Source organism: Hypomesus nipponensis, chromosome 3 (genome assembly GCF_054491055.1).
Source record: "Hypomesus nipponensis isolate SF chromosome 3, ASM5449105v1, whole genome shotgun sequence".
Lineage (NCBI taxonomy): Eukaryota > Metazoa > Chordata > Actinopteri > Osmeriformes > Osmeridae > Hypomesus > Hypomesus nipponensis.
In genome coordinates, this window is record NC_140363.1 from 14,342,651 (window position 1) to 14,354,321 (window position 11,671).

At 49.7% G+C, this 11,671-nt stretch overlaps 1 protein-coding gene across 4 annotated transcripts in view; it reads right to left on the reverse strand.

The window, feature by feature from the left end:
* The window catches only part of eml1 (EMAP like 1), a 35,454-nt gene extending 23,783 nt beyond the window's left edge, over positions 1 to 11,671 (reverse strand). For 3 of the 4 annotated variants that reach the window (XM_084677804.1, XM_084677793.1, XM_084677786.1), the window contains exon 1: positions 4,800 to 5,359. In XM_084677804.1, the coding sequence (XP_084533930.1) occupies positions 4,800 to 4,866 (67 nt within the window). In that variant the 5' untranslated portion in view covers positions 4,867 to 5,359. Of the gene's footprint in view, positions 1 to 4,799; positions 5,360 to 11,515 lie in introns of those variants that run through there. The other variant, XM_084677813.1, reaches the window with a different exon arrangement.

The window sequence follows — 11,671 nt, forward strand, 5'->3', positions numbered from 1 at the left end:
AACTTCAGCCTTGTTGCCAAGCTGTGACACCAGCATAGTTCCAAACAGTGCATCTGTGTCAAAGTTGTTGCACACAGTGATGGAATAACCCCGTTAGATTATGTAACTAGCTACAGCTGATACATGCTCAATAATTTCGTAGTGTGCAAGGCTGGAAACTCATCTGACTGAACCAAAGTAATTACATAAGAGCATTCACAAGGACACTCTCTGATGGTGAAGCCTTATAGCTGTGGACATCACAGTACACATATACACAAACACACACACATATACACAAACACACACACAGACACACAAACACACACACACACAGACACACAAACACACACAGACACACAAAGACACACAAACACACACAGACACACACACACAGAAAGTCTTGAAGTCCCCAGGAGGGTTGAAGGCTGTCAGACTGTGTTCACCACAATGGAACGAGAGAACAGGAATGATGAGGAGGACTTATCAGCGAAGCAGCACAAGAGCAGAGAGGATAAGGAAGGACACCATGACAGGGAAGCATAACAGCCACCGTGGCTACGCACCGTACGTCTGCCTATTCGTCCGAGGCTGTCTGTCTGTGTCCGAGGCCGAGTCCGTCTGTCCGTCCGCCTATCTGTCTGTCTGTCTGTCCGTCTGTCCGTCTGTCCGTCTGTCCGTCTGTCCGTCTGTCCGTCTGTCCGTCTGTCCGTCTGTCCGTCTGTCCGTCTGTCCGTCTGTGTCTGTCTGCCTGTCTGCCTGTCTGCCTGTTTGCCTGTCTGTGTCTGCCTGTGTCTGCTTGTGTCTGCCTGTGTCTGCCTGTCTGTGTCCGAATGAATGATACAACGAGAGAATGAGAATGAGAGAGAGAAAGATACAGGGAGGGGTCGTGCTCACAGTCAAACACAACCAAAAGGAAATCAATGAGATCTTCTAAATGAATCAGCAGTGTCAGATGAGTTATCACACCAGATCGATGGGTGACACACACACACACAGAGACACACAGTAAGCATGCACAAACACACAACAATTACTGTTACTGGAACAGCTGGGGGCAGGGAGGGGGGTGGGTTAGAGGAGAGGAGGAGCGCAACGGAGAAGAGGGGAAAAGATGTGGAGGAGAGGAGGAAGAGTGGGGCACGGGGGGGAAACGATCTTCTACTGCTGTCAAGCAGGTCGGCATCAATGTGGGTTTTATTAGCTACGGCTAGCCGGAGTAATGAGGGAAGCTTGCTGGGAACGCAGTGGTCTGGGGCTCCATTTCCTGTTGCCCCCAGCTCGCCCGGCCCAGAGAGCGGTGCAGCAACGTGACGGCTCAGACGCCAGAGAGCACGCCGGGTCACACGGCACCCACAGCAGAAGCCGGGCCCAGACACGGGCCTGCCCAGTGCGCACACACAGGAAGGCACACTAGCCCCCTCCATTCCCACCCCCCTCCCTCCTGTGTTAGTTTGTTTTGAGTGGGTAACGTGAGCAGGGCTTTAATCCTAATCCCTCTGCATGTGCCTTCATTAATAAGGCTTTAGAAACCGCCGTGGGGGAGGGAGAGGCGCTCCCCTCCCCGGCATCCTAACACGGACAAAACCCACAACTCTCCCCCCTTTTCCTGGCACGGGATACCGGGGGGGTGGGGGGGGGGGTGCAGTGAGAGTTGAAGTTAACAAAGCAACAAGGGTTGGTCAGGTGGGAGGGAGGAGGGAGGAGGGGAGAGGGAGGCGGAGGGTGTTAGAGGTGTGGGCTAGGGTTTCGGAGGCAGTGGTGGCGGTGGCGGTGGCGGTAGTGGCGGCGGTGGCTGGGGGATGAGAAGGCACAGGGGAGAGCCTGGTGCCACCAGCCCCATCAGAGGGCAGGGCTGTGGGGAGGGCGGATGAGCAGACTGTCTGGTTCAATCCAGGGGCACCTCTGTAACGTGTCAGGTTAACTGGCGGGCGTCTGCCAGGGGCTATCAGGCTGAAAGGGGCTGCTCCTCTTTCAGTCAGAGTACTACTGAGATCCCCAACACTGAGTCAGCGGTCTTGGTACGCTGCACTGTTCTGCAGGCCTGTAATACTGCTCTGTAAACCTAATGTGTCTATTGATGGATAACAACATTAACGGTCTAAATCTGCTGGTAAATGATCAATGGGCTATGTGTTAAAACGATACAGATTCCTATATTGGCTATTTTCCTCTTAGTAAAAAGCTATAACTGACACCATCAGGATGACATCATCTTAGGCGTAGCCAAATATGCCTCAATAATCAGTCTTCATTAGGAGGATCTCTGAAGAGGTCCTGGGATGTTAAAACACAGTTAAACCAATTCAGCTGGAAAGAGCTTCCTTTCCCATAGTGATGTTATCAGTGAGGTCTAATAGCTTGTCTCCTGAGGGACAGGCCAGGGCTAGTACTGCAGCTGACCCACTCTTTCTCCATTAGTTTGCCTGGCTGACTATACACACACACACACACATACAAACACACACACATACACACACAGCCTTCTGAAACGCATGACATCATCTCAGCCTGCAGGAGTGTTCCGCTCATCTGGGCGCGTGCAGCCGTGGCAGCGGGCTGATGATGTCATAGTGGCCCACAGTCAGAACACTAACTAACCCTCACCCAGTTAGCAACTCTATCGGAACAATCAGCCTACTCTGTGCATGCCCCTTCATTTAAACCAATCTGTCTGTGTTGTGTGTGTGTGTGTGCGTGCGTGTGTGTGTGTGTGTGTGTGTGTGTGTGTGTGTGTGTGTGTGTGTGTGTGTGTGTGTGTGTGTGTGTGTGTGTGTGCGTGCGTGTGTGTGTGTGTGTGTGTGTGTGTGTGAATGTGTGTCAGAGAGAAAGAAATGGAGAGTCCCAGGCAACAGGACAGTTCCAGTCTAGTTTGTCTTGTTTCACCGGCTGCCTTGTTGGAGGAAACATCAACAACTCTTACATCATCCCAGGTCAGCCTGGAGTAACATTACCAGACTGATTTACAAGCCCCACCTTGGCTCTCCAGCCTCCACACAGCCCTCAACCCTTACCATCAGAGACATTCAGCTATTTGATTGAGCAGCTTTAACAGCAAGTGACACTTCCTGAATCAGATACTGGAGCCACTAAAGATGTACGACCTTGACTCCAGGTCCCTCACCGCCCTCAAAGCACCACGGCTACAGAGAAGCGAAGGAGACAGAGGGTCTGGTCAAGTTTACCTAAGCTCAGCTAACTTTACCAAGCCTCACCGAACCTCACCTTTACCTTACCTAACTTGACAGCAGACCGGCTGCAGCAGTCAGTAAGCCATGCATGTTAAGTACTTGGCTAGCCCTCCATCATGCTACCAAGTCACCGGACTCATTTTAACTGAACATCTGTTGACCTCTCAGGACAGACACAGATAACCAGTGTGGATCTCATATTCATGTTAATATTATAGTACTACTAATAATAATATGTTAATAGTATAACTGTGTTTTCTGTAGTGCTGCCAGTGGTGTGAGAGGAGCTGGGGGGGGGATCAGGATGCTGTCCCCCTATCCTGGCAAACATCAGGGGCTGCTGATATGAGATGTTGATTGATAGAGTTGGACAGTGATTCGTCATCCATCCCTTTCTCGTATCTTGCTTTCTCCCACTCCCTGTCCCTCTCTTCTTCTCTTCCCTATTCCTCTCACTCTTTCTTTAGTCACTCTCTCTCTCTCTCTCTCTCCCTCTCTCTCTCTCTCTCTCTCTCTCTCTCTCTCTCTCTCTCTCTCTCTCTCTCTCTCTCTCTCTCTCTCTCTCTCTCTCTCTCTCTCTCTCTCTCTCTCTCTCTCTCTCTCTCTCTCTCTCTCGTCTCTCTCCCTCTCTCTCTATTTCTTTCTGTCTCTCTCTCCCCCCCCCCCTCTCTCTCTCTCTCTCTCTCCCCCCCCTCTCTCTCTCTCTCTCTCTCGTCTCTCTCCCTCTCTCTCTATTTCTTTCTGTCTCTCTCTCCCCCTCTCTCTCTCTCTCTCTCTCTCTCTCCCCCCTCTCTCTCTCTCTCTCTCTCTCTAGTCTCTCTCTCTCTCTCTCTCTCTCTAGTCTCTCCAGGATCCCAGCCTGTCTCTCCAGTCTTCAGGCCTCCCTTTAGCTGATAACCATCAGGATGTTCCACAAAAACATGTTTTACAGGAAACACACACACCTCTCTCTCACACACACACACACACACACACACAAGGACAAAACCATATAAACATTAAAGCTGGACTCCATTCTAAAGCCGAGCCCAGCAGTGCAGAGTGTTTATCCTGCATCTCTGTGTGTTTGTCATCCGTCCTGCTGGCTGGAGCCTCTCCCTACAGCGCTGACACGTTCTGACCCAGATTCTGCTCTGTCACGTCTTCTCTGCATGCTCTGAGGAACACTCACACACTTTTAAGCACCCTCCTTTACTCCTCCACCATCATTTACCCTACCACCATCCTACACTGATGTTATCCCTCATCTCCTGAGAGAGACAAATACACAAATATAGCCCGGCTCAACCAGCTGAATGTGATCCACCTTTACAGATAGCTGGGGGCAGAGTTAACTCTATACCATCCTGTACTGAAGCTAAATGTTATGAACTATACTGAATCCGTTGAACTGTTCAGATGGAATGTGATTTTCTCCCTGAGACCTTTGAGCTGCATTAGCTCAATCCTCTGAGTCAGACACAAAATTCACTTATTCTAGAGCAACATACACACACACTAATCCCAAGAAGCAGCTACAACTACTTGATTCAAAGTTTAACCAGACAGCTACGATGACATGTCAAGCCCACATACACTGTGTGAGGATGATGATGCCGATGACGATGATGAAGATGAAGAGGAGTTTACCGTTACAGAACTGCAGCAGCGAGGAGGTATCATAGAGGCTGCTGTAGCTGGAGAAGCCGTCCTCCATCCTCGCTCTCCACTCCGCCACGCTTCTCCCCTCCACTCCTTTGCTCCTCCTTTCCTTCTCTCCCTCTTTCTCTCGCTCCCGTGGCTCCCCCGTTACTTTCGTTTCTCGCTACACGGAAGAGGCGCTCCCCCGTTCGCGGGTCAGACCCACGGTGTCAGTTACCATGACAACCCACGCACTCCCATTCCGTCATGTGAACCCGGGGCCCCCCCTCTCCTGTTTAAATGAGCCTCAAGTCCGGTGGAATGAACTGACAAAAAGAAAAAAAAAGCACAAAAGAAAGAAAGAATTGGGATGAGGGGCGCTGGGAGAAGTTCTGTGGACGGTATTCCTCCTCCTCCTCCTTCTTTCTCCTCCTTTTTGATCCCTCTCTTCCTCTGTCTGTCCTCTCTGTGGCTCGTCTATGTGCTCAGTGGCAGCTGTGCAGCGTTAAACCGCCCTGATCTCCCCCAGCAAAACAGCTTTACAGGCTTGAGTGTGAAGAGCAGCTCCGTCACAGAGAGTCTGTGTGTTTTTCTACGTGTGTGTGTGTGTGTGTGGCGGCGGTGAGGGTGTATGCATGTGAGTGTTTGGATAATGCCTAGGACAGCCTAGCATACCCCAGCCCCTCCCTGTCACTACTTCTGGACCAATGAGAGATTAGGGGGTGGGGCTTGTTTCTATACACAGATCCTCCCCATTTCCCTCGCCTGCCAAGAGAGGAGAGGAGGAGGAGTGGGAAGAGGGGATAAAAACAAGGCACTCAGATCGCCCAGAAAAGAGAGAGAGTTTGAGAGAGGAAAACAAGAGGCAGGGGAGGCTCAGACTGGTTACAAAATGTTTTATAAATGTCAACGAAAATGGAAAGATGAAAGACTATGGAAAGAAGATAGCGGAACTTGTTCAAGCTGAAAGGGAGAAGGCTAACATATTAGAAAGACAGAGAGAAGGAATGGGGGAATAGAGAGATAGCAGGGGGGGGGGAGAGAAAGAGAGAAGGTCGGGGTGTATGTATACACAGCTCCACATTAGGGCTGGAAGCAGGGGAAGCAGAGGTGCTGAAACTCAACATAATTATTCTCTGTCTTATCTGTCCTACAGCACACTGCTACAACCTGAGGGAGGGAGAGACTGAGAGAGGGATGGAGGGGCAACATTGCAAGAGAGAAAGAAAAAATCGAGGGGAGGGAAGGAGGAGGGTGGTAAAGAAAAAGAGAGAAAGAGGAGGGAGGAAGAGGGATGTTCATATGGAACGAGGGGGAGGGGATGGAGGAAGGAAGAAAGACAGAGAGAGGGAGAGTGCTGAGCATGAAGTTGGGGGAGGGACGGGGAGAGAGAGTAAGAGAAAGTGAGGGAGGGAGTGGGATGGGATGGAGAGAGATAAAGGGGTGTGGATCTCTAAATGTGTCTGTGGGTCTGGGGCCGACGTCAGAGGGGAGAACATGCATACATTATTCATGACTGTGGCTGGCACGGAAAAATAAAATGCATACAACATGGGCCATACACACTATCCCCCCAACACACACACACACACACACACATCTCTGTTCTTCACATCCACACACTCGTCTGTCTGCTCCCTTGCTACCCTCTGACAAAAGGAAATGTACTGAGAGCCCCAGACAAAGACGAGCTCTAATGATGCCGGTTCCAACACAGAAGGAGGAGAGATCCTCCTATGTCTGTAAACATGAAGACATTGCCTGCCTAATCTGTAGTAGGGTCCTCATTCATTCATTCATTTGTTCATTCATTCATTCATTCATGCGCTTTGTCATTCATCAAGGCCGGTGTTGTCTGTCAGTCAGTGTGTCTGAGCATCCTCCTAATAGGTGACTAAAGATTGGTGGAGTTCTCGTTCTCTCTTTTCCTCCCTCCCTCCCTCCCTTTCTCTCTCTCAGACAGAATGCGGGGCAGAGAGACAGCGATGAGCTATTTAAAACCCATCTCAGGTCTTATCCTTCCAGTTATGTAGCCTAACTATTGCAAATATGATCAAAATGTGCACCGACGTGTTGTTGTTCCCGCAACGTATTGGCTGTGAAAATAAATGTTTCGGTTCTGAACAGGAATGTTAGAGTTAAACATCAGAGGTGTTATTGACTGTTTCTCTGGGTGCATGCATAGCAGTCATAACAGTGGATTGTCTATCTCGGCTCAGATTAGAGGCTATTGTAAACTTAGTCCTCTGTGGAGGCAGATTGGTGATCTAGATTGGGCTGGAGAAGAAGAGGAGGAAGGGAGGGAGAGTGTGTGTGTGTGTCCATGGGTATATATTTGCATGTGTGTCCTACTACCCCTCGTCATCTAGCCCTCGACGGGTGGCAGCTGGGAGGACTTTAACCCCTCCCTCTACTCCCCCCCACCCCCCCCCCGACTCCCTCTCCCCTCTCCCCTCTCCCCTCTCCCCTCTCCCCTCTCCCCTCTCCCCTCTCCCCTCTCCCCTCTCCCCTCTCCCCTCTCCCCTCTCCCCTCTCCCCTCTCCCCTCTCCCCTCTCCCTTCTCCCCTCTCCCTTCACCCCTCTCCCCCTCCCCCCTCCCCCCTCCCACCCTCCCCTCTCCCCCTCCCCCCTCCCCCCTCCCCCCTCCCACCCTCCCCTCTCCCCCCAAAACCCCATTAGTCTCCCTATTGTTCTCTGTCACCCCTGGCTGCGGTCCAGCACACACACACACACACACACTCACACAGACACACACACACACACTCACACAGACACACACACTCACACACACACACACACTCACACACACACACACACTCACACACACACTCACACATCAGAGGGGAACCTGACACAGAGGGTGGGTCCATGCTGGTCTAAGGATATCCCTCTGGCCCTCCTCACACTCCAGTCCCCACGCACCACTGTCCAGCCTGGCGGAAATAGACCCCATCTGAGGCCTGAACTCAATTCAAAGTAGAGAGACCTCGCTGTCTAACTGGATCTAATCCTCTATGATCTGACATTGGCTTGGCTGGACCGGGGCTGTTGTTCTGGGTTGTCTGGGCTTCCGTATGATTCAAGCAGTTACTGGCTATGGTCCACAACTCAAACAGAACATTTGTAAGTCTGTCAGGAGGAAACCTATCAAAACCTTGGTAGACAATGAAATCACCAAGGCATTCTTGACAGCTATAAACAGTCGTTCCTCTTTTACTGCCTGCTGGTCTAAGTATGGTAGATCTGAACATTATTGTTTGGCAGTCTGACTATGGTAGGTCTGTATGCTGCTGCCTGGCAGTCTAACTATGGTAGGTCTGTACGCTAATGTTTGATAGTTTGAGTCACAGCTCATGGTAGAACCACAGCAGGTTTTCTCTGCTTTATGAATCTGGGTCACCCTCCGTGTTTTGGTTGGGTCTCCCGTCATGGTCTGTAATAGCATTACGTGGGAATGAAACCACCGCCAGGCTTAGTGTGTGTGTGTGTGCGTGTCATAAAACACATTGAGGTACAGCTAGTACATTGTTCTTTCATAATAATTCAAGGTTAAGTGAATCAGAGTTACAGAAACATTCATTGCTCTTATTACACAACCATCAAACACTTGTCAGGTCTGAGAGAGAGAGAGAGAGAGAGAGAGAGAGAGAGAGAGAGAGAGAGAGAGAGAGAGAGAAAGACAGAGAGAGAGAGAGAGAGAGAGAGAGAGAGAGAGAGAGAGAGAGAGAGAGAGAGAGAGAGAGAGAGAGAGAGAGAGAGAGAGAGAGAGAGAGAGAGAGAGAGAGAGAGAGAGAGAGAGATAAGAATAGCTGTAATCCTGTGGTGGCAGCACGACAAATAGGCTCATTACCAGCCAGCAGAAGCATTGGGCTGCTTCTCTTCTTGAACTTGAGTTCACAGACAGAAACTCAGAGCTGCTTGGGTTTACATCACCTACTGTGGCAGCAGACCAGATCTCCACGCTCAGACCTGGAATACTGCTCATGAAAGGCTCCTGAAACAAGCCTGTGGATGTACCCCTTCATCCCTGGTCCTGATGAGGTCACCTGGGTGTGGATTAGCTCTCCTAAGCCAACCTGAGCTGCAGCTGGGAGTTGAACATATGCAAGCTCACACACATGCTCAAACACACACTCTCTCACGTGGATGAGGAGAGTTTAGATACTATTCGACAATCAGTCTCCCTACCTAGCCCCCACCTACAGTACACCTGACCAGCACACAATCTATTCACCTGGAAGGAGGTTCTGAAGAGTGGATGTTCTACATACGGTGTATAATGAGTAGAATCCATCACAGTGTGTGCTGATGTAGGCATGAGAGTGCCTGGGCTTCCTGAAGCAGAACAAGCTGCCATGTTTCCCAGTCTTCCAACCCACAACCACATTAATCACAACTGACTGCTCCACTGAACTTCACACACTACATTTCGTATTATCTACACGGTTGCACACACACACAGGCGCGCGTTACCTACATATTTCAAACGCGTGCACACACGTGATCATACACACATACATGTCTTATACAACACACTTCACATCCCCCAACATGCAAATCGCAGTCTGGCTGATCTGTAGAGTCACGGTGACTCAGTCCTCATGGCACCTCCATATCCACCATGGAGGGCATGACAGCTCCAATCATGCAGCCGTCATGTGGTCAATATTCTGTTCTGAGTGACGCCACATTTTTACCCTCTTAGTATTGGGCTCGGCTGTATTATTATTATTATGTGTGTGTGTGGGTGTGTGTGTGTGTGTGTGCATGGCTTTACAAATGTCTATCTGTGACATTGTCAGGACTGCCAGCTCTTATCAAACACATCATACATCTTAGTTACAGCTGACAGATCACCATCGAGCTGAACTCCATTTCTATCTCACCCACCCTCCTCCTCCTGTTTCAAATCTTAATCTTCCTCCCGTCCTCATCCCTTCACTCTGGATGCAACCCTCTCCCTCTCCTGACAACCAACAGTCCACCTTCTCCTACCCTTCTTCTTTTCTTCCCTTAATCTCCCTCCTCTTCTTTCTTGCCCTCCATTCTTTCTACAGAAACTTGACCGCCCTTTTCCCACAACTCCCTCTCCTCTGCCTCCTCCACCTCTTCCTCATGACCTGCCCTGTGGCCTCATTCTGATGTCAGCTCGACTTAGACTTTGGAGATGCACATCTTTAACCTCTCACATTCCGACAATGAGGCCACACATAAGCCACCTCCCTCAATAGGGGATGGGGCTGAGTTAGATGAACATAGATCAATGCTGACATCTGGTGGTCTGGAGTGGTTGCACATGTTTGAGACCAAACAGTTGGGATCTCCATGTTGACACATAAACGATCCTCTTGGGATTTGTAAAAAATATATATCATATCGATCTTTTACACTGTTTAAAAATCGATTTATTCTCTTTATAAAACAACTATTTAGAAAATTGCCCTGCCGGTCTGTCGGTCTGTCGGTCTGTTTGTCTGTGGCCTGCAGAGAATACAGCTCCTGTCACTGTCACTTGTGTCTATGGGGATTCAGAATAGAAATTCTCAACACTATGACCCCTCTGCCATGCCATGAGCTACGCATAGCAGACAACAGAATGCAGTGTGGGCTGTGTGGAGAAACTAAAGACTGGGCTATATGGAGAGACCAGAGAGTAGACTATGAGAGACTGCAGACTGTGGGGTATATGGAGAGACCAGAGAGTAGACTATGAGAGACTGCAGACTGTGGGGTATATGGAGAGACCAGAGAGTAGACTATGAGAGACTGCAGACTGTGGGGTATATGGAGAGACCAGAGAGTAGACTATGAGAGACTGCAGACTGTGGGGTATATGGAGAGACCAGAGAGTAGACTATGAGAGACTGCAGACTGTGGGGTATATGGAGAGACCAGAGAGTAGACTATGAGAGACTGCAGACTGTGGGGTATATGGAGAGACCAGAGAGTAGACTATGAGAGACTGCAGACTGTGGGGTATATGGAGAGACCAGAGAGTAGACTATGAGAGACTGCAGACTGTGGGGTATATGGAGAGACCAGAGAGTAGACTATGAGAGACTGGAGGCTGTGTGGAGACAGGCTGACTGTGGGCTAACTGGATGGTCCTCCTTGAGTACAGATGGTCAGGGGAGAGCCTGACCCAGCCTCAGGCTACTCTGCACTACAGTCCTGCAACTGAGTGAGAAGGGAATGGAGCTATTTATATCTGATTGTTGGTGTTTCAGCTCTTCTTTGGACTTGGCTCCACTGGTGGGAAATAACCCTGCACATACTTACACAAGTAAACACACACACACACACAGCAATGTAACATTCGTAACAGTGAAGAGCTGATTGTAAGTTGTCGCTGATCTCCGGTTAGTGAAACCATATCCTCCTAGAGTGAAACCAAATCCAACATCAATTCAATCACACACAGCCATGCATATGTACTTTCAACTAGTATCTCTGCCACCCCCCACTCCTCTCTCTCTCTTTCTTTCACTCATGAACACACATTCGCATACATATCATACAACTATTTAAATATGAAAAATGTCTAGGTCTAGTTTCTCAAACAACAAAGTTTCTCAAACAACGAAGTGTCCATATAAGGCCACAAGGAGCCCTTCTCTCAGTCTGGAGACTTGCAGGCTGAGCTGTCCCAGACGACTTGGGAAATAATTGGATGCATAAAGAGTCCCTCTCTGACACACACACACACTCACACAAAACACACTTACCCATGGGCATCCCCTCACAGTCCGACATGGTCAGGGTAGAGGGGCTGAAGATTCCTCAGCAGACAAACTGGCCGCAGCTTCTTCTCTTCTTCTCTCCCTGTCAGAGTGTGAATGTGCAGCTCCTCTTACTCACAACTCTCTCTCTCTCTCTCTCTC